Source organism: Ammodytes marinus, assembly GCF_949987685.1.
Source record: "Ammodytes marinus genome assembly, chromosome: 20".
Taxonomy (NCBI): domain Eukaryota; kingdom Metazoa; phylum Chordata; class Actinopteri; order Uranoscopiformes; family Ammodytidae; genus Ammodytes; species Ammodytes marinus.
In genome coordinates this window covers 8896974-8920966 of record NC_137224.1, presented here as the reverse complement: position 1 = coordinate 8920966, position 23993 = coordinate 8896974, and the positions used below count along the sequence as shown (strand labels likewise).

General features: G+C 42.9%; 1 protein-coding gene across 2 annotated transcripts in view; it reads left to right on the top strand.

Annotated features, from left to right (window-relative positions):
* The window catches only part of LOC307267059 (adenosine kinase-like), a 97494-nt gene that overhangs the window by 14145 nt on the left and 59356 nt on the right, over window positions 1-23993 (top strand). For both annotated transcript variants that reach the window (XM_080049259.1, XM_080049260.1), the window contains exon 4: window positions 1173-1251. In XM_080049259.1, the coding sequence (XP_079905385.1) occupies window positions 1173-1251 (79 nt within the window). The remainder of the gene's footprint in view (window positions 1-1172; window positions 1252-23993) is intronic.

Below are 23993 nucleotides of genomic sequence, written 5' to 3'. Positions count from 1 at the left end.
GAAATGGCTTAAGGTTTCGATGAATGGTTAAAACAGCTAAAAAATCTTTTGGCTTATTTTTTTTGAACAGTTGATATAGTCAACAAAAGTCAAGGTTGAAATGCAAACTCAACTATACTAACCTTAACATTTCCAATTTAGATTTGATCAAAACATCAAATTAGTTTCAGACGGAACTTAAAAAACAAAACAAATCCTGTTGTAATGCCTAGCATAGTAATGCTAGAATGACAATGTCTATTATAGTAGGCTAGTATGTCAAGCTGACTCGGAGCAATATTAGCATTCATTTGAAGTAGCGTTTGCACCGGCCATAAATGTAAGAGAATTGTTTAACTCCTTAGAAAGATGCTAAATACTCCACTGTCAGTGTTTACTAGCTATTTGCTAACTTTATATGCGTGGCATTCAGCGCTTGGAAAATAGTTGCGTTAACATTTTTGACTGAAACTATGTTTTTATCTGCAGTGACTGGATATGAGGTTGGCGAGAGCGTTTGAGCAGCCACGAAAAGTTTATTTGTGGTCCTTATATTGACAACAATAAGCTAAAACACTGAAAAGTTCTGTAGCGTCGAGTGATGGTTCTCAGCTGTGAGCAACCTCCTTTTAAATTACCCACAACATTCAAGCCAATGAAAATATATTAGTGCAGTTTTAAAATGTTACCTTGCAAATACACTTGCTTAATATCAGCATCCTAACATGTCTTTTGTATGCTAACTTTAGTACATGAGCACGTGGAAAGCTAGCTTTAATATGCAAGCTAAGACTTCTTTAATATGTGGCTACCATATTAGCAGGTTCTGAGGCCAACATTAGTGTTTCAGCATGGTGACTGTGGTTCATATTATAAATGAGACTCACTGAACTTTTGTTGTTGTATCTTGGGTTGAACTACATTGGAAACAAGGCATGGTGTTGATAATGATAAAACGGTTGTGAGATATTCTGAGTCATTAGGAATCATTCTCTGGACACCACACATGTCTGCACCAAATTTCTACATTTCTTATTTTCACATCTTCTTTGCTCACAGGCACATATACTCTTTATCTGTACCAGTGTAACCTCTGCTAGTTGTTTTTCTATTGACTGATATTTCTGTTTTCTTTATGTGAAACTTTGAACTTTGTCTTCGTAAAACAACTCTTGTACTTTTCTTTATTTCAGGTTTGAAGAAATTGTCAAGAGGAACAAAGTTGAGTACCATGCCGGTGGTTCCACCCAGAACTCTGTGAAGATTGCTCAGGTTAGTCTTCATTGGACCTCTACAGTGTGCCTGAAAGTGTTGTGAATATACAGTGGTTTGCTTGTATCCTTAGATTTGTCAGCCTAGCAGCCTTGGGAATAGAGACCATAGCGGCACAGCACGTTGACACATTGCAGTTTCAGGTCTTATAAATTCATCAGACCTGCCACGGAAAGAGAAAGGCAGGGAGGATCCATAATATTTGCAATGTTATCTAGAGGGCCTAATTTCCTGAGACGTATCAAACATCAATTAGAGAGAATTACAAGTAGATGCAATTAACGTGTCACAACAAATTCTATCAAACAAATGCTGATGTTCTCCCTGTCTGTTAGACAGATTTCAGCTTCTAAAATAAATTGGTGATACGATAGTCCAAATCTAAAATGGCAATCTAAAATTGAGAAGATTAGTCACTGAATTTTCTTTTTCTTTTCTTTTTTGAAAAAAAAAACTACAGTAAGCCAGTGTGAATGTGACATGCAGTGATTAGCTGCTGATAAGGCTTTGGTCTCCTCACAATAAACAAAGGAGAAGCATCCAGCTGAAAAATAATTGTCTTCCATGGAGAAATGACTGCACAAGCTAATTGTGAGGCTGATGTTTGTGAAAGCTGCAAATATGTGTGTGTGTGTGGGGTGAGTGGGTGGCGGTGGGGGGGTGTTTGTTGTTTGGCAGTGCATTGTTCAGAATTCGTTATTTGTACACGTGCTGGAGTGTGTGTTTTTTTATGTGTGCTTCTGTGTCTGTATCTATCTTGTGCTAAATATAGAGAAAGGGAAAAGAAAGGCCCTCAGGCTGCCACCATCCCCATGCTTTGGAAATATTATGCATCCTTTAAAAAGAGCCGCTGAGCTGTGCACCTTCTTACAAACACTCTTTCAATATCAAGATGAGGAGCGTTCACAAAAAACAAAGTTACTCAGACATTGACTGCCAACTTGATTTTGTTTTTGATCAACATCTCCCCATTATTTTCTTTTTATTTCAAGCTGTTGGATTTATAAAAAAACACAACAACTGGTGGGCTGTCTTTTCCACCTGAGTCATACAACCTTGGAAGTTGTCATTTTCCTAGCTAAAGCTATGGATTGAGTTTGGTCTGCTTCAGTTAGGTCATAGACCTAGACAAGGATCTTTCATGTTTTATTTAAGAAGACACTCTAGGAAGCGCCCCAAGTTGCGTATCAACTTCCTTGTGAAATCAGATAGAGAAGGAGATTTTTATTGGAGGCCCTTTCTACAGAAAGAGCGTTCATGGCCTCTGTGCCCCATGGGAAGCATTCAGTCAACTGAATTATTCTGTTTCATAATGGCAAAGCAGACCCCCAGTCAAATGTTATTCAACTCTGTTTATTAGGATATTTACCCCATTTATGACAGAAGATGTAGAGCCAATTCCGAAATGCTCAAAATAACAAGTGTTTTCGTCCCACACCGAGAAGTCTCAGAAACAGTTTCTGTCAATATATACCTTGAAGCGCTGACTTTTTCCACATTTCACTTTCAGGTTATGGTGTTCTTTTATGAAAAATGTATAATGCATAACCGGCTCCCATATTATAACATTGTAGCACTTGCAATATGTGAAACTTCAAAAACCCTGCTGTATTGTGGAAGCTGAACCTTCAAACACGAATGATATGCACCGCAGCACTGAATCCACATCAAAGGGCACAGTGACTAAATGAGATGCTCGATCCAGGGCAGGTTTGCTCAGGAGCACCATCGCTGCTGGAGAAGAGAGAGAGGTGTTCAGAAGGCTTTGCACAGGAATCATTGCACACGCTGGGAAAACCCAGGGTGTGGGAGGATCAATGCCTTTGCCAGTAGAACTCATACTTTCCTTTCCAAACCCAGACCGCTTCATCGGAGGCTGTAATAGGTTAAATACTGCCGCTTCATCCGAGTTAAGATTTCTGCACTATCAAGGAAAACCTAAACCTCGGCTTTAAGGAGATGCCCAATCGATGGTAATTGGATTTAGTCAAATGAGAATTGACCAAGCTGGAGCTTAGATGGATAAGTATTGTTTCCCTTTAACCACTGTCTCTGCCCCGCTCTTTGATCGAAATCATCCGTTGCCCAGTTTGCTAGTCCTTTATTGGTTGCACTCGTTGCTATCTTTAGCACTGGGACATTACTTGTTTTCTTATTTTTATATGCATTATGGCTACTGTCACAACATATCCATATTCAAAGCACACATTGTGACTAGAAGTCCCAAGGTGGATGTACCAACAACACGTGTACCTTCTTAGCTGTGCACCGCTGCTCCTCCATAAGCCTCAGATCTTGTTTGGATCAAGTCAGTGAAGTTGCAAGCTTGTATGCAGAGCTCTCTAGCTCCTGTTCCTCAGAAGAATGATAGAATCAGTTTGGAGGTTGTTGCCTTTGCCCAGGTTCTAACAAACACCATGCCCTGAAGGCGCATCCTACATAAAGGCTCACCTACTGGATGTTGCAGGGATGTAAGGTAACAAAAACCAGCCTGGCGTTGCTTTGCTCACATACAGCCTCACACATCAAAGGGCTCCTGCTCAGATAGGGCACGGCGGGAAACAACAAGTCAGTCATTTACAAAGTTGAAGGGGGAAATATTGTGGCCTTTCCGAGCAGCTATCCGAAATTTGGCAGCGGTAAGCACGCACGGTGTTTATCACAGGTGACAGAATCGGTGGGGGTAGTCACTTGACTGGGGGGGAGGACGGGGGACTGTATCAAGAAGCACAGTCAATTTATTTAGACAGAACATCAAAGTCCTCCAACAGCTCCTTAGGGCCCAGAGACTGAAGTCTGAGCAGAGACAGGCTCATAGGGAGTTATTGCTGGCTGCTAGGGAAGTAGATCCTACCCTGAGTGCCTTGTGTAAACCATGCATTCTCATTATGATCCTCGCAAATCAACGGCATTTAGGTTTTATTTCTTTTTGCACTATAAGCAGGGTTTGTTCCGTTTCACGAAAGGGACAAATTGTTATGTTTCAAGTGCCCTAAATGTGAACGTGTCACAAAGAAGTTATGATTAAGTGTGTTCCATCCTTCTTTATTTAGATTTTGCACGATGTTTGCAGTCAATATCATCAATTCACTGTGATTTCTTAATTACTGTTTAGAAAGTAAAGACTTTTGAAAAATCTGCCGACTCTGTTATGGTTATGGTGCCTGTTCAACATTTCCTCAGACTTGGTCAATCGTGGAAGGGGTGAATGGGCCCCAGGCATGGATGTTGGCTCTGAGCTCTTAATTGGAAACGCATGTGTACTACACTGTTGAGAGTTGTATTTAAAAAGAAACTGAAAAAATCCCACAGCACTACTTGACTTTGAAAAAGGTCCTCACCAGCTCATATTTTGTAGGGGAATACTTAAAAACCGGGTTTGATGTCTCATTGAAGGCACTGAGTTATTTTCACGGTTTAAAAAATATTCCATGACCTAATGTTTGGCTTTAACAGATCGTTTTGTTAAATAAATAAAGAACAGCAACTCGCCACCATTTGAATGGGGCTAAATGAAGAAATGCCTATGTCTGGTTCCACTTAGAGAAAAAGAGGACAGTTAAGGAGAAAGAGTAGAGCGTTTGTGTTCAAACTGTGTCTGGATTTTCTGGAGGATGTGCTTATGTGCTAAAATGGAGATTGGCAATTTTACAGTTATTTCTTGCATTCTTCTCACAGTTATGATTTAATGTTAAGACCAATATCCTTCGTGGGATCTACACAAGCGCTTTGACTTTTTGTTTTAGTGTTTCATCAAATTGAGTCAGCTTGTAGCCGCATAGATCTCAGTGCAGCTGTGCAGAAATGAGCTTCGCTAATGACCGATTAAAACCTGAACCCTGGTGGGCCTTTGAGGTTCACGCCGCAGAAATCAACCCTCTCAAGTACGCGCCTGTTGTTAAAGCAAAAGCCTCATGTTTGTTTTAAGACAGGTTAATTGTCGAACCACTGTTAGCACCCGCTCTGAGCCGTTTTAATGGCACTGGGGTCTCGCAGTTTCTTTCCTATTACAAAGCAGTCGAAGGTCACAGTCTGTTAAGCTTCTTGTGAGATATGCATGAAACCAAATGGATTTTTTTCTCCAACCTCCCAACCTCCCACCCCCCCAAACACCTTTTCATTCCCATCTCCATTCATTTCTAGGCATTCCAGGTGTGCAAGTGTGCACTTTAGGGGGGCTGCCATTGTTTTTCCCCGGCACAAGTGGAGGAAGCGAAGAACGCCTCATTCGCTTTGATGAGCGATGTGTTCATGCGTGGGCTTCAATGTCACCCGCCATGAGGCAGCTGTGAAGTCGCAGCTCACGTCTGCGGTGCCATTTACTCAATGATGAAGTGGGGAGATCTCTGTTGGTTCCACATCCACCTCCCCTTTACACTGCACATGTACGTGCACACGCTGTCTGAGCATGTGTTCCTCCCACCTCCACTGTATTATGACTGTATGTCACAGCTAATACCAGCGTGCATTTAAATCCCAAGCTCTGTGATCACAATGATAAAGGTTGACTGGGCGATTACGCAAGGCTTTTGTCATCAGAGCGATTTGTTAACAGCTGAGGACCCCACCGCGTGGCGCCTTCTTTCTTGTGTTTGCTCGAATTTGACTTTCAAACGAAAATCATTTGTTTGATTTAATTTTCCTCTCAGATGCACAAGAATAGTGTTGCCCCGGTGAGAAATGGCACGGATCGCTGTATAGGTGACATATTACCATCCCTGTTGAAGTTAATTTGCCGTCAAATTTGTGACTTAATTAAAGCTGCCAAAGGGAAGAAGACATGGGGAGTAGATTGTAACTCATAAGTATGCATTAGAAAGAGTGTTGATTAACATTGAGGGCTCGGGAGACAGACACACTCAATGTGTATCATCTGGCCTCAGAGGCTGGCAGTGGAATTGAATGTGATATCTTGTATAACGTGTCCTTGGTTTAAGTCCTTGGTTCCAGGCTCAGGAAGAAAGGCTGCACCACGGGCTTACTTGCTTTTTTGCTTGGCTGTTGTACAGTTGCCCAGGCTCCAGGCGAGCTCTGAGTGAAATCTAACAGACAGTAGTCTACATATCTGGCAGCATTTTCATGTCAAATTACAGAATGGTATTTTGCACAGGATGATTGGTTTTCCTGCCACGTCGCTGTATTCTCCAGTTAAAAGCAGACACACAAATTCTGCTCACCGGGCTCTGGAATGGTCTGAGAGCCTTTCAGACTGTAAACAATGGTTCATTAAACAAACTATTAGTTGGAATCATCTGTTGACACAGGTCAAGTGACTGATGAATGAAAGGATGATTGTGCATTTTGCACAACTGTTCTACATTTTCATATGATTATGATTGAACGATGCCCCTCTCTCATATTTCCTCCGCAGAATGTCTGTGGCAGAAGCATTTATTTGGCACATTCTCAGCATGCTCCCACTCTTGCGGTTGAAGTGTTGCATAGCAACTGAGAAAAACAGCTTTAAATATTTTGGTTAAAAAGGTTCTAAGAAAATACAGAACAGCCTGCAATTACTGTTCATTTCTACCGAGTTCAAAAGTTTAAGGAGCTGTTGTATTGTGCCAAGAAATAAATGAAATACCAAATTAGGCTTTGTGATGGCTCGGAAAAACTGAGAAACAGTTTGTCTAGAATACTGTGTCCTTGTGCCAATTAAGTTCATCATCTATAGCTGTTTTGTTTATGGAATAATGGCTGGCAGGCGTGTGCACCTTCACTAATTCGCAGCTGTTTTGAAACAAAGCTCACAGTAGTTTTCAGAGTGCAGCTTGGCTCCATTTTCAAGCCAACAGAGTATATCTGTGACAGGATGGAAAATGTGTAGGTGAGTGCAAATTTGAAGTGATGTGCCTCAGGAAAACGGATGGGGATGGAGCGATGGGGATGGGGGCGCGCGTGGAGAGAGAGCAGGCTGGATGACGCACAGCAGGTGACAGACAGACACTAATAGTAATGGCTCTTATCAGTGCTTCGCTCGCTCCCTCTTTTCACATGGGCTCTGACATCCTCCTCCTACTCCACCCCCTCCATCTAGCAGGGGGTGCTGGGAGCTCGCTGGGTTGTGCAGCCCGCTCAGACGGAAAGAGCCTGCCAAACACCGGTCCCCTCACATATAAATTGCATCATTAACATCGCCTAGATTATTCCAAGCTCTCCCACCGGGTTTATGGCAGCACCGGCTCAACTTAACTATTTGACTCACTGAAGACATTCAGGTTTTCCTGAGTGAGCTGTGCTCAGATCTGTGGTGAAATGCGCCAGTTCTTTTCTCTCTCAAGCTTTTAAACAAATCCACAGGAAATCTGTCTGTTTTTCTTCACTCAGGCTTATTATTACAAAGTCTGTTGTGCTTCACTGTATTTTTCCATCTTGAGATTTCAAAACTTTAGTTGTGTGTTGCCATGCACCCTGAAGGAAGAGTGGTTACTATTAGTGCTGGGCAGTGATGTCAAACTTTTGAGCGACGTTGTTGAAATCAATTTTGTAAAATTAATAACTTTTTTGGCGCATCATAACATGACAAATGTTTGCAAAATGATCAAATGTATGCTAAATGCAACATTAAGCTTTGTTCCACTACAAAAACTTTGATGACCAATTGTGTTAGTTTTTTTAAAGTTTTAAAAGTTTGTTATGTATTACAGCGCTGTGTAAAGTCCAACAATAACACAGTATGCTAACTTAATTTGAATGATTCCACTGAAAGTCGATAAGTCAACATCGCCCGGCCCTACCTAAAATAATTTTTATAATATAAATAGAAAAAACTTAAATTGTTTACTTTTAATTAGATTTTTCTGCAAATTGATCTCTTTGAGAACTGTATCTAATAAAACATTAACTTAAGATATAATGCCACAGAGATATGATTGTGTAAACAATTAGTAGAGTAATTACAGCAATACATGAAACAAAAAATCTAAAAAAAAATCTTCGGTTCCAGTTTCTTAAATTGGGTAAAATTTGCTGCTTTTCTGTGTTTTATGTCACTGCAAACAAAATATGTTTGGGATTTGCACTAAACTATGGAATCTATGGATTTATAAGAAAATTATTAACAGAAGAATTGATATCATATGATTCCATTGAACGTCAATATTCTGATATATTGAATTACTTGACCAGCAAGTTGTTGTAAAATTTAGAACCAACCTTAACCAAACTTAACCCCATACTACTAATTATCCGTTCTGTAAATGATTAAAGACAATATGCGATCTGTTGCTCCTTTAGAAGGAGACTCTTAAGCCCATTTGACATGTGCAGTGGAGCTGGATGGGTTTCCTCCTTAGATCAGTTGGCAATTAACTCTGTAATTACTATCCGAGGTCAGGGTTAAGCTCTGAGTTAAAGGTTGGAGCAGCAAACATTTTTATATGATCCTCTTACTCTATTATCCATTGTCACTTGCTACTAGGTTTTACCTCATGGGGAGAATACATTACATAAAGCCCCTTGGCAATTACTCCTCAATGAATATCCTCATGGTGTATAGTCCATATGATTAATCTGGAATCCCCTCTGCCCCTGTCCAGGCTCTGCTTACCATGCAAGTTTCATTTTCACCTGAACAAATGGCTCCTTAAGACAAAAAGTGCCAACCTTTTACTTTTACTGGCTGCGTTGGAGAAGAAAAAAAGCAATAGAACAAGTGAGAGAGCGAGAGAGAGAGAGAGCACAATCTCCTGCAGTCTAAAACAGATATTCCAACAAGGCGAAAAGGGGTGGGGTCAGAGTGGTTGGCAGCGGCGGTGGTGGTGGGGAGTTTTTTGGTGGAGGGTTTGAGGGGTGGGAGGGAGGGTGCTTAATAGTGTTGAATAAAGGGACATTTATTTTTGTGCTTCGGCCTGTAACAAGCCTCAGGAAATAGCTCAGTCTCTTGATCGGAGCAAATCCTATTAACTTACAGTGCTCTCACTCAGGGTAATGGGCTCCACCTTGAGACTTGGGAGAGCACTTTTCCCTCTGACACATTGATACCGGTGTCTGGAGGGCTCGGCGTTGGGTTAGTCTAACACTCGGGCAGAGACTAATCAAGTCAAACAATCTGCCCGCGCTGGAGCAACACGGGAGTGAGGATGTTGATATCCAGCGAGCCTCATTCAACAGGCCCCCTTCACACGTTCCTAACCCAATACCAAAGGATCACTGCATCTGGGATCAGTTCAAGACCAGGTTATTCGAGCCCCTGAGAATTGTAAAGCGATCCCCGAGCAGCTTTTGCTTTCTCAGGAGCGATCGGAGCTGTTGGCTCTGTTATGGACCGCTAGGGGCCAGGGCCAAAGGGGGAACTCCTGGGGTCTCACATTTATTTCTGTCCAGCGAGGGAAGGATTGTGTGGCTGTGAAAGTGTTTGCACTGTATGTGTGCGTTTGTGGGAGAAAGTGAGAAAGACGCTCTCAATTTACAGTCTGTGGGTAACCGACATCCCGGTATACATATATACGGTAGAGAAACTCCAATATCTTCGTAGTGAAAACAGAGGGCACCTCTGGTTTATTATTTTCTGTCAGGAATCTGGTGTTTTCAAAAAATGGCTGTAGTTAGTTAGTTAGTTAGTTTAAAGCTGCCTCATACTGTTTTAGACCTACTGACAGAACCTCTGGAGAAATGGGAGCTCTCCATCAAAGCAAACTACTCCAATTAAGACGCAACACTGGATATGTGGGCGGCAACAAGTCTCCTCTGCTAAAAAGTAGCAATACATAGTCTCAATAGTCTCACTACATGTGTTTTTGACTATTGGCACCCATTGTAACCCTTGAAAGTCTCATTGTAACGCGTCCCAAAAATGACCATGTTATGCGACACCACTGATGGATCGCTCCAGTCTTGACTCGCTCATAAATCCATGTTCAATGGCATGTTCTTCTCCTTTCACCATTACCCCTTGTGCCTGCTGTCATCTGGCTGTCTTATGTCTGCAGAGTTACAGTGTGCACCTGTCAGATACAATTCATGGCAAGCAATTTGTAGTGTAGTGAGTTGCAGTTTCTTGACAACTTTTTGTCTCTCTTATCTTGTAGATTGCATGTTGTATTGTATTGTTGCACATTACACCTGGAAGTTTCCCTTGCATAGTTTCGGACGAAAAGTCAAAATTGATTATCCGTCTATTTGATTTGTTTTGTGTTCAGATAAGTTGAAAGATTATAAGTGCCCTTTTGAGGTATTACATAATCAAAAAAGTGTATTGTCACTTAGCTGAAGGCAAAGCTGTTCTTCTTTGTTCCTGACGCTTTGGAAGAACATGGTTTTCTCTGGACAGCGACAGTAGTTGACTTGCATTGAGCTGTCACCAGCTTTGTTTCATACAATAAAAGGAAATGAATGCACAGCAATTAGATGTTTGTTCTGTCTTATTGTTGCATGACTGCGCCACTGCTGCTTGTGCTCTCAGCTAGGATTATCGCCCCTAAGAGGGGGAAGCATTACAAAATGACAGCCTCTCATGTCGAACAAGTCAAGCTGATTCAGTGAGTGTTGAAGAGTTCTCCGCCACATGTTCGCCTGCATGTTAAGGGAGCAGCTTTAACCTTGTTTTGATTTGCATCTCCTTTGCAATTAAGATAATATGCCGTAATTAGAATTTTAATGTACCGCTGTGAGTTTTTTGATAATTATACAGAATTCTCCGCGGTGATTTTCTCTTGCCTGCTTGTCTTCACAGATGAATTCATGCCTGATTAGATCACTGCTCTAATCAGATTTGAGTTACATTGTAAGATATCTTCCCACATGTCTCTGTCAAGCTGAGTTACTCAGTGAAACTGTTAAGCAACTAATGTGACAACACATATGCTTCGATGGGGAGTTTACAATTGTACTTTTACAAGTAGCAGGTTGCTCCATAACAACAGACGGAAAGCTCAGGTGGAACTGCCAGAACCATATAATTAAGTCTAAAGGCTAGTTAGTTGAATAAAGGGTTGAAGTGATGTCTTGTGCAATGTCCCTCCTTCATTCATGCTCTGCTCTTTACATAATAAACACTCAACAGTTGTCTTTTTGTGATTATATTGACATTTAGGTCCAGTGTTGCAGCGCATTTAGCAATGGCTAGATGGGTTTACATTTTATTCTGTTTGAGGGACATGTGTACTGCTCAGGTTTTTCACTTAAATGACCGGTAATTGTCGATAGCAAAAAGTAGCAGAGTATTAGTAGTATCAGCGGGAGTGATTTTGAATGCAGCATTGATCTTTGATTGTGTCTCAGAAACACCTTTTTTTTTAATACCGTCTTGTCTAGCATTTATGTCTACAGTTTTTTGAGATACCATGCTAACATTAGCATGTAACATACAATGCTAACAGGCTGATAATGGATTGGTTGCATTAAAGACTATGCACCAGTGATGCTGTACATGATAGTGCTAATATTTGGAACAGCTTCACAAGTGTACAAAGTACTTGTTTGCATGTCATTATACAGTTTAAGCAACTGCCTATACCAACCAATTACATATTAGTATACAATGCTCGCAAATGCAATGCTCCACACAATATTTCATCCGTAATCCTTACTTCCACAAAGTATATTAACTACGATTGTTTGTTGTGTGTGCCTGCCTGTGTTTTTGCAGTACTGTTTCCTCTCTGCTTGTTTTTATTCAGCACTTAGACAGCAGCCAATATTCCCCCTTGGCCTTTTCACTACAACCATACAAACCAGTCAATATAGGCAATAGAATATTTTCCTGCCCCAAGTAGCCACAGTATCAATACTTGAGGACGATAACAGGGGCCAGGGTGAAATGAAAGGAGATCTGCAAAGAAAAACTAAACCTGAGACCTCCTTGTGGTTCGAAATTGGCCACCACAAAGGAATTAATGACGAATCCTTCTAGCATAATTGTCTAATTATGCCGGGCAGATGGGGCACTGCTTTAACTAGGACACATTGTGCTACCTCTCCAGACTCTCCACAACAAAAGGCAAGCCAGTGTGACAGCCTCTTCAGCAGTGAGTGGGAGGGAGGGAGGGAGAGTGAAAGAAAGAAAATGGAGAGAGAGAGAGAGAGTGAAGGAGAGGAGGGGGGAAGAAAAAAAAACTAGGTCTGTCACAGAGCCATTCCTCCACTCGATATGTTACCACAGAAACAAATGTATGGTGTAAACGCCGTGTGGATCACAGCTCCTGGGAGGTGAATCACTGCAGTGTAATGAGGTTGGTTTACATGCTGCTTCCCAGCTTCCCACCCAGACTAACTCAATACTTAAACCCTCTAATTAAAGAGAATCGGCCACTCGATAATTGATCACATCGGTTGCCGCGGCATACGCCGTCACTGCAAGGCTTCACACAACTGTTTATTAGAGCTCTGCCTGCTCTGTCTCCCGGGAAGGAAGAGGAGAGAAATGTAAGAGGGGAGAGATAGGTATAGGTATGAAACAAAGGTAAACATGTAAAGAAATTAAATCTCCCCTCTTGGAAGCTGCTGGGACCAGCGGTAGAAAATCAGTTCTTTGTCTCAAGGGTCTTTCTGGCACTTCAGCTGTACATGTCGCTCGATGGTAATACTGCCAGTGTGTGTAAGCTTTACTTCCTGCATCCAAAAGTTATTAAAGGGGCATTAAGTGTTCTATGACATTTATTGATCCATCTATCTATCTGCAACCAACAAGAATTACACCACCAAAGTCCCAATTCCATACCACAGACAATATGCGATTGGGTGTCCTTATTTCAATATACAGTAGACAAAAAGATGTGCTTACATTTGCAGTTAATAGTGTTTGAGGAACATTGTTCTAGGAAGTGAACTATGAAGTGGGTATAAAGCAGGTGGACACATAGTTTTAATTTTTCTTTGTTTTGTTCTCCCCACCAAGGTCTCTTGCATGAATCATTTTTTCACTTTGCGTCTCTAGTCAGTTGTTTATTATTGACCCGTCTTAGCTTTACCACTGAGGTCCATCGCCATCTCTTTTGAAGCAGTTGGACAGGAAGTGACAGGAGTGACTATTGAGCATCTTCCAGACCTTTGACTTATAGATTTCCACTGACTCCCTGCGGTGTGGGGTAATTGCTGAGTTTCAAAAATTGATTTATGGAAAGTAAATGTATCATCAAGGCTGGGAGGGGGCCGGGGCGGATTCACGGTGAGGAGACAGAAGAAGAAACAGGGCTGCTGTTGGAAAGTGTGTATTTGTGGTAAATAGGTCTGGAGTAAACACACCTGCAGTGCAGACAGAGCGGGTTATTACAGACGGACCTGCGCAGGTGGAGTCGAGCAAGATGTACGACTACAGTCAGTCCCTCGATCTAATTTCTCCTGAAGGTTTTTAGTTTCTTTTGTTTGCATGACTTTACTTCTATAGAACAGTATAGCGGCCGTAGCCACAGTGAAGCAGTATCATGCTGCTTAACTGCACCAAAATCAGTTATTAGTCATTAAGAATGACATTAATTACCCATTAAGAATTAACATTGAATAATTCTTACGTGATTGTGTGAATGACATAATTATATTGTCAAGAGAGCTACCAGGTATGAAAGCATGTCAGAAATGTAAAGGCAAATAGCTATAATTTAGTCTTATTCATTTGAGTGGAGTAACCATTATTTGATTTGTTCTATAGATTACATCTCATTGGTATTTATGAGCTTCACAGCGGCTCGACCTTGGCCCTTCGACAGAAAACGATAGTTTTTCTTGGCCTGAAGTTTTGGTAGAGAAGGATCTGATCGGTCTGTCATGTCTACATTGGCAGCAGCCCATTTGGCATGTCACCAAAAGAGAAACATATTATTACAAAGTGGGTGTAACTTCCTTATGCCAATCACAAAGTGCTAGTGTGGCATTTCTTTAATTCCTGCGGCTGGCAGCTGTTAGCGATTTCTCTGACAACCTTTTTAAAGAAGCCTGCTGGGGCTTTCCCATCATTACCAATTATCAAAAAAGGAGGGGAAAAAAACTTATCCTTGCATGCACACACACATACAGGGACTTTACACTATGAGGGCAGAAAGTTAGAAACCCCTGTTCATCGTGATGCGAGTTGAGATGCAAGAGTGCTTTGTGAACTAATTATTGGTTGAAATGCCTATTTTTAAAATCCTACACAACAAGTTGAAATGTGTTTTCAAGGTTTTGAGATGTCCCGCTCACTCAAATAAAAAACACCTTCTGGATCAAATTCATAACCTCCCTGGCAGATATTATCAGATATTATTATATGTTGAACAAAATAAGCGTGCATTTATTTAACTTGCTCATTTCTTGCTCTCTGAAGGCAGCTGTATGATAATACATTTCCTTGTTAAAGAGGCTGGCATCAGCTTCCGACATTATTACACTAACAATATATTTAAGCTGGATCGAGATTTCTTTATCCACACAGTTAGTTTATACTAAAGTGTATAATACAATAAGAGCAAAACAGAGCCTGTAAGCCTCCTGCTTATTTAAGTATTTCTACGGAGGTAACAAAGTGAAGATAAGTTTATTGAACTTTGTATCCTTCTGCACTCATTGGTCTTTATTTCAAGGGTGTGAGTGAACACATAGCACTTCCCTCCTGGCTCTGAGCTGATCCTCTGTGCTGTGTTATTGTAGTGGCGACCTTGGTTCTTCTCTAAAAGCCTTCTGTCAGTGCAAATTCTTACAGGCACACAGCCTGTGTAGTGTTGGCTGAAAGCACGTTGCATCTGCTTCGCCAAAGCCAACACGGGCAGTAGGGTGCAGGTGCTGCACTGAAATTGGTTTGCTTTTTGTTTAAAAAGTAAAGTGTGCTTCACCCGCAATGTTTCTTACTCGCTGTGGCCAGAAACGGCTCCCTGTGCTCCACTTTGACTAGAATTTAAAAGTCTGTTAACACTGTGCGAAACAAATATATAGTATGAATCGGATTCTGATACTAGAGACAGTATATATTTGGGTTATGAAAACAGCTCAGATGGTGATATGTGTCCATTCCAGTAAATGCTCAGTGTAGGGTGGGAGTTAGGTGAGTCAGTCTTTGCCCAGGCTCATTATTTAAAGATTAGTATGAGACTGTGATTTCAAGTAGAAAATAGTCTGAATGAGATTGAATTTGTTTATTTGGCAGAAGGAAAGGCTCGTTTGGCACTCGGAACAATATCTAAATAGAAATCACATTTTTCACTCAAGTTAGATTTAACTGGAGTGCATTGTACTCCTTTCTGGCTCTGAAACGTCGCTGTCTAGAAATGTGAAAGTTGCAGCCGCAGAGTTTCGGTATATTAACATTATTGGCACACGGGGTGTTATATCTGGCAAGGAGTATCCATTTTGAGAGAAGTTTGGAAATAACTGTATATGTAAAGAGTATCTGTCACAGACCTTGGTTTCTTCTCTTAACCTGCAAAGCGTAAAATGAGTCAGTAATATTTCCTTTCTTCTCGTTGTAAAACGCATAGGATACGGGACCAAATCATTAGCATGGACGGAATCCAGAGCGTTAATGGTAACCAGGCAGAGTCAGATGACATTGTTATTGCAGCCGTTCCCCGGGAAAAACGAGGGGAGCCGAAAATTTATATTTGATTTATTGCAGGGGTTTGAATTTATGTTCCAACTCTCAATAGGAAAGTAAATGATCTTCGCCCGGGCTTCTCACAAGAGAGGGCCCCACAGCATCTGGTGCTAGAAACATCTCTGTATCAAACAGAGTTTCTTCTAGTTTCTCTTTGCGTTGCTTAACCACCAAGAATTTACACCTGTAGGGGATATAGTATTACTATGTTCATTGGACTGGATTCAAGTCTGAGCCTTGAGAAATTATCGGATGAGTGGAATAAGCTGCTCTTTGTGGGAAATCGTCAAGCAACAGGTTACTAGAGACGCTTTTATTTTGGTAGTGTGCTAAGTGATTACCCGCTATATTTTATGCTATTTATGATTGTACAGATGGAGATAAGACATTACATACCTTAGTTTTATTTTGTAGTATTTTGTTTAGTATTTGATAGCTCGGGTGTCTGCTCACCATCACGAGCGTTATGACACCGATATAAAGATCTTTAATTTACTCTGCTCAGGGGCTGTTATTTATTGCAGAATTATTTTTTTTTTCCCAAGAGTAGAAATATACAGCTCACTGTCAGCGCGAGTGTGCTTTTGTATCCTTGAAACATCGTATCTTTCCCGTTATTATCTGCTCGAAGTGATGATACGAATAGCATCCTTTATGGTTTGGTAATAACTGCCTTATTTTTCATAGGGACGCACAGCATTATTTATCACTGGCAGTGTTCATGGGGATTAATGATGCATAACTCTGTTGGAGTTGTCTGGCAGTACAGCACCAGCCGAAGGAATCTGGAAGGTTATCAGAGCAATAAATCCCAAGTTTTTTCGCCCGTTGTTTGTCACGATGCACTGCAGCAGCCAGTAGTTATGACGGTTCCAGCTTGTCCCCCCCCCCCCCCCCCAGCTTCTCTCTCCCACTCCATGTAAGCCGTCAGAAAAATAACACAACTTGTTTAAACTGCCAGTTGATAAGGTGGAATTTGATCGCACAACCTCAAAGTTCAATGCCGGCAACTGTTCTTAAATCTTTTCCTTATTATTAAGTTGAATCTGTCTGCTTCCAGCTGGATGATGGGGAGTAGATAAAGAAGCAACACCGCATCCTCTCTCCACCTCTGATGTTGTTTCGTTCTTGGCATTGAGCACAGAAAGCACAGGCTGTTCAGTCTCTTGCATCTTAACTGTTTAGTCAATTGCCGTCATCCAATTCTGTTATGTCTATAAACTGAAAATTAAATTAGGTGTGCAGACTGTTACACCGGTTCAATCTATACCCGCCCAACAGCAGTATTTCTTTCATCATGGCTTATTTTTTCCTCGTTTAATTTATCGAATCAATAGCCCCTTTAACTTCCCAAGCAGGAGGAAGCCATCCGTGCATTGTCCATGATCCGGGCACAGAGGGAAGATTTAGTCTATTAGTGCAATGATAGGTCCTTTACTGCGGCGAGCTCTCTGATTCGATGGCATCCTTCTCAAGGTCAGGCCCCAGCTAAGAGCTATTTTATGCTTACCTGTGCAGCCAGCCGGCCACAGAATCTGCACACAAACTGCCTGTACGCCGGCGCGCTTCGTAAGCGGAGAAGCTATCACTGATATTTCCAGCTGGTAACATGAAGAGAAACCTCTTTGCCTGCAGAAAAAGGACACACAGGCATGAGTAATCATAGCCTCCCCCCCCCCCCGTCAAGGTAAACCGCTGTGTTTTATGTGAACGTGCATACAGGGTCAGAGGTCAAACTAGGAGCACAGCTGTTTTGTCTGCTGGTGAAGTATGTGTTTTTGCCAGGCGGGGGGACAAGCATCAGGCTGACATAATGCAGCATGATCACCATTAAATAATTTGTGGCATTCATGTTTTTAAGCAGCTTATGATCACAGACCTATATTTTATGTATGTCAAAAATAACTAAACAATAAAGAATTGTGTCAGTGGTCCACGATGGATACATGTGGAGATTAGGGTTAATCACGTCTGGGATGGACAGTTTGTTGAATAATCATCATTGGTGGTAAATTATGTCACGGCGAGTTTCAGTCATAACAAACCATTAAAGCCCACTTTCTCCCAGCAGCTCATGTTTGTGAAGTGTATTTTCCGCACTGCCACATTAAATTTAGCTGGGCCTGACCTGCACTGCATGTTCAAAAATAAATAAATTAAGAAAGAACTATAAGTATAACACGGATCACCTGCACTCCCCGTATCCAGGGTGAGCGCTTTTTTTCTCGAGATCAAAGCTCCGTACAAATCCACCACACCTGCTTTACAGGGGAGCTGTGGGCAGAACTGATTCACCTGTGCAAGGGGCCAGGCACAGCTGCACTCCCACCAGCTGGAACCCCCACAGACCACAGACAGGATTAGAGGCTTTAGCTGCAAAGGTCCCCCTCATCATCTTTCTCGTCTCAAGCTATGGCTGCAGCAGCAACCCCCGCAAGCACAAACGCCACTTTATGATCACTTAATATAACACCCCCATCTTCGCTTCATGCACACTCGCATACTCTGTAAATCCGCTTGTGTGCTTTTATAGCCACCATTGTCTCTGCAAATAAATAGGACAACACCAGCAGTCGGGGACGCCCAGGCCATGAATGTGGTGTTGAGGTATTTTCAGAAAGGTATATCGCTGTACGGGGCTGCTATTGTGTATGTGAGCTCAGCCCTCTCATGCCTGCCAGGTAAACCCCGTCTGCCTCTTTGCCGCTGCGATAGGGGAGTTTGGCTCTCACTGACTGAAACAAACATCACCTTGTTTATCCTGTAAATAATTCACCCCTCCCGGGCAACAGAAACCAAATCAAGGTTGTGTGTTTAACAAGGGGAGGCGAGGAATGAAGAGGAGCCAAAAAAGAGTCAGGAAAAAAAATCTGGTGTTTCCTTTTTAGATAAAGTTGGTGCCTGGGGACAACGTCACATCTCTGATGCTTATGCAGTGCGAAGATGCTGCAGCAAGATGTGTTAGGAGGTGTGTGGGTGGAAGGGTGGTGGTGAGGGGGTGGGGAGGTTATTTTGTTCACTCACTGAACTTGCCCTTTGATAGCTCTCTGAAGAGGGTGAAGAGATATTGTCGGGGACATTCTTGTCGTGTTTAACATCGGGACCTATGGAGTGTGTCAGCGCGTCAACCGGTTTGATGCTTATCATCGGGGGATGTTCCTGGGAGCTGTCACCTCGCCCGCCCACCCCCTCCGCCCCCGTCTCTGACACATGTGTTAGCGGACACGGAAGCTGCCTTGTATGTGTGTTTTTATGTTGTCAACATCACTCCCCGAGGGTAGTGTACCAGTGTCTTTTAGAGACAGATTGTTTATTTCCATCACACTTGGAGAATCCTCTGTTTTGTGAGTTGTTTTTTATTTACTGGGTGTTGAACATGGCTTTTACCATGTACAGTCCATATGCATTTAAGCAAAACACATTTGTTATTGTTTTGGCTTAGTACTGTGAGGAGAACAATGAGATCTTAGGCTGTATTAATCAATGGATTGGATTTATATAGCGCTTTTCAAGGCACTCAAAGACGCTTTACAGGGTTCCAGGTTCCATTCATTCACACACAGTCATACTGGTGGTGGTAAACTACCATAGTAGCCACAGCTGCCCTGGGGCAGACTGACGGAAGCGTGGCTGCCATTCAGCGCCTACGGCCCCTCCGACCACCACCTCAAACATACAGCAGTCATACACATTCACACGAGGCAAGGTGGGTGAAGTGTCTTGCCCAAGGACACAACAACCATGACACTGGTGGCAGAGCGGGAATCGAACCTCCAACCCTTGGATCGTTGGCCAACCTGCTTAACCACCTGAGCCACGGTTGCCCCCGATATTAATCAAGCAGAGTATTTAATCAGAACATAGAGGCTTCATGTTCCTGGGTCCTTAGAAATGACGGTCCATTCCTGACCCCAGCTGTATGCTGTCAGGGTGAAGAATGACCAAGATCAGACACCAAGTCACATATTTTATACTTTAACAACAATGCATACAGTTCATCGTAAACAACAATGCAGTGTGTTTCGATTGGTCAGTGAGGGGGAGGGGGGAGGCTCTGAGACAGTCTGATCAACACAGCAGGGGGGGGGGTCTGAGCACAAGACAATAGAAAAGGTGCAACCTGTCTGAGAGGTTGTGGAATATAAGCATTTGAGGAATCTAACATTTCAGTATAGTGTTATGCAGGAGATATACAATATTTCTCATTACAGTACTCAATTACACTGACTCGCAAATCCTTTCCAATCCATTTACCTTTTTTACGTGTTGTGACGTGCACGTTTTTAGATAAAAGGATAAAAAAGAAATGTATTCAACCCAAAAAGAAAGAAGGGCTGACATGCATAATACAAATGCCATCTTAAGTGGAAATCGTCAATGAAAAGCCATCATCAAAGTTACTGGTTAATGTTATCTTGTTGTGGCCCCAAGCCTATTTGCATAACATTAGTCGATTGAAACCTAAATTGATTTGCATTTGCACAATATTTCAATGCTAAATTAATGAGGAAATATATTCCCGTCTTCAGCCAGTTCATGTGGCACAAATCTCTACATTGTTCACTGGTGAATTTCTTCCTCGATATGAATAAACAGGTGGTTGTGTCGGGACATATCCCAGGGGAGGATCAAAGTGTAAACCAATGGGATCATGTCCGGATCAGGTTTTATTCCAATAGGAATAGCTGACTCAAAAATTTGTAATGGCCTTATTGGCTGAACTTCATAGTCTCGCCTACTAATGCAGAACGAGGTCATCTTTAAAGTTGAGATTCTGCACAAATGTATTGCTGAAACGGAGCCAAAACAGTAGGAAGTGAGTCACTGTCCAAATACTGCACAGTTGTCCCGATTGCACATTTGAACATTAGTGAATCAATCAGCTTTATATTGTCCTGCAGCCAGGGCCTAAAGCTGCACAACAACTGTGAAACAACCATCACAAAAACAGCCCTGAGGAGTTATAACACAAGCATCCCCACCATGCTGGTGTGTCAGCAAGGGAACGAGTCAGCCAGGCAATGTTAAGAATACAACAAGGATCTGGATATTTGAATTTGAATTTGAGCCTGGATTCCCATCGGGCTACATGCTATGCCCAATACTACCCCTTTGAGTGTTGATTGCAGAGAGGAGAATGTGGTTGAATGATCTAAAACGAAATGACTGGAGAGAGAGCTTATCCATGCCTTTGAATGATAATCAGCTCATTATCGTGTTGATCATTTACAGCTCTTGCCTCCTGCCTGCTCTCTATTCTTTTAGCTGTGTCACTGAAGCAGAGCACAGAGACTTTTAATAGCTTGGCAGGGAGCCCGTTTTGGTGGGGCAGAGTTAAAACAACCACGCTAGGCTAGCCCTGGCCAGTCTCAACTCTCTTTTTTTTAAACAGTGCAGGTCCCCACCCCACTTATCAAGCCCTCCGAGGGAAGAGGAAAAAATTAAAGAAAAACAACAACAGCGACAACAACATATGCAATCCCGTTGCGAGCGGTGCCCTAGGAGCCCCCCAACATGGCTAACTGTGCATGAAATTGAAGTGATTGGAGTTATTGACCAGAAGGCTCCAGCCTCTGAGAGGACAGGGAAGAGGGTGGGGTGGGAGGGGTAGTGTCAGCGGCTTGTGTGTTACCTGATTGAGTGAAAAACCCTCGGCCGGGTTGCTTTGATGCCCGGGCACTTTACGGGAAAAAAGTGATTTAATGGAAGCTGCCAGACCTCATCAATGTCAGCCGCATCGTGGTGAAGGCCCGTGTTCTTTATATAAAAGAGCTGGTCATGACAGGTCGTGATGGACAGATGTTTGCTAGTTGTTTTAACTGCACAGTAAAAAACATGGATATCGCCCGCCCTTCACCTCTGGGCTCTAAAGAGACATTTTCGTGGCGCAAGGGGAGGTTGTTATACAGGCCACCCTGGTGTGCAGCACCCTCTCACCCTCTCACTCTCTTGCTATTTTAGGCCACTATAAATAGCCCTATTGAATTTTTGCCGGGGTTGATAAGCCTATAATTAATGTGACCATCATTAGGCACGGCCATGTACTTCTCAAGAGGGACCCTGCTGGTGAGGTGAAGCAAGGAGAATGGAGACTTCTCCTCCTCTGTGCTTGTTTTTTAAGGATGAACTGAGCAGTGTTGAGAGGGTGGAAACTGGAGTGACGGCCCAAGCAGCTTCCTGGTGATGTGCAAGAAGGCACCACTTTGTTGTTGTCGTGCTAGAGGATAACACACAGCGTCATCTATCAACTCCCCCACGAAAAGCCCACTGTGCAGCCCTCTCTCTCCGGCGTCTCAGATCTATGTTGCATTGGAATTGCATCATTAATAGTGCAGAAATGATTCCCAACAACTCCGGGAGAATACATTGACCCCTGAGGGAGACTATGAAAAAAGACAATGTTTTTACAGGAGGAATATCTAACTAGAGGTCCCATTACCACTTCATCAATATACAGCGGCAAGTGAGCGAGGAGACGGAAGAAGGGAGGGGAGCAGAAAAGAACAAGAAGGAGAAGGAGAGGAGGGAATGTAATAGCTTATAGTGCTAATGGCAGTCTGAGCGCTCCAGTCCCAAACATTCAGCAGCCCTCATCTCATCTGGGCTGTGTAATTGCCCTCCTGGAAGCTGCCACGCGAAGCGGCTGCCTTCCGTAGTGAAGAGTGGCAGCTGCTGGATGTCGAGGATGAGGCCTAGGTCAGCTCCCCAAGTGGGGGGCTCCTTGCAACCATGAGATGTCATAATTAATAGCTATCTGGGGCCCCCGGGGCCAGCGTTGGGTAGGTGGGTGGACGGCTGGATACGGGTAGGCGGGGGTGAGATTATTTGGGTAAATGAAAGCCAAACCGACCCCAGACTTCTTCTCCAGTTAACATTATGTATACTTATCATCACTTTGCCTTTAGCGAGTATGCTTTTGCTGCATATCATCCCCTTTGCTTTTCAGAGATATTTTTCTTGCGTGTTTGTATTAGGTTCCCCTTCTGTAACCAAACGTACATAGAGATGCTTAGCTGTGGTGTATCATGGGAATGTATTAATCTTTGGGGAGCAGCATTCTCCCTAGTTAAGTAAATATACATGAGCTGCCGTGCAAGATACAAGCTCCAAGCACCTTCAGAAAAATCTGTTACTTCAGCTTCCCCCTTTCTTCCCATCCACTTCCTCGCTCTCTCTCTCTCTTTTCTGTCTAACATGCCGCCTGGGGGCAAGTCTCACTTTGTCTCATCTGCTGCTTAATTTCACTGGAGCGGCCCTCAGTAATGAAGCGCCTTGATGTACATTTGCCAATTTCTGCCTCTGCCACTGCGGTATAATTGGGATGTGACTAAGCATGAATACCCAGCACAGGGTTGGTTGACCTCTCGGTGACCCCGCGAATAGCGCTTTTGTCATAATGGAGGTATTATCTCACATAATCTGGGAATGGAGAGGGATTGTCTGCAGGGTGCAAGGGGTGGAAATGAATTGATACAACCCCCCCTGCTCCTGTCCACCACAGAGGAGAGAAAAAACCTGCAAGATATGTTTTTTACATGTTCACAATGAATACATTTTCTTCTTATCTATAGGTGCTTTGTGTTTATTGGAGAAGCAGTGCAGCTTCTGGTGAAAAGCAGGGCTGTTTTTTTAGGAAGGCAGGGAGTTTTGATTCTGTGACACTAGAGAAGATTTCTATGTATTTGTGTGTGTGTGTGTGTGTGTGTGTGTGTCAGCCTATTCCCTGCGTGGGTGCACATGTCGGTGTGTCTGTTAATGACCCTGTAAAATGACAAGCTGAGCTGGCAGTGAGAGTACAGCCGACGGTCAGAGCTAGAAAGAGGTATAGAGGAGGCTGGAGAGTTCAGATGTAGGTGTGTGTGTTGGGGGGGGGGGGGGGGTTAGGTGGGTATAGTTGAGGTCAGTGGCTCCACTGTGATTCACCATGCTGTCATCAGAGGGACGGGGGCCTATCCTGAGTGGCCCTCTCCATTCCCACCTGATAGGGCCTGCAAATGGAGGGGGCCCGCGCTGTCATTATTTACAGCCCGCAGCTCCTAACCTTGGGATTCGGAGCTCATCAAGGCGAAGGGAAAATCAGATAGGACTTGACGTGTACCCGAGCCGGTGACCTTGATAAGTGCGAGGTGCCTGCAGCAAAAGGGTTTGGGAAGAAGGGCTAGCTTCTGTCGGCTTTCGATGTGGAGTTGTGCGTGCATGCATGTGTGTGTATTTCAGCCAGGTGGGGCGGTGAAGGGGG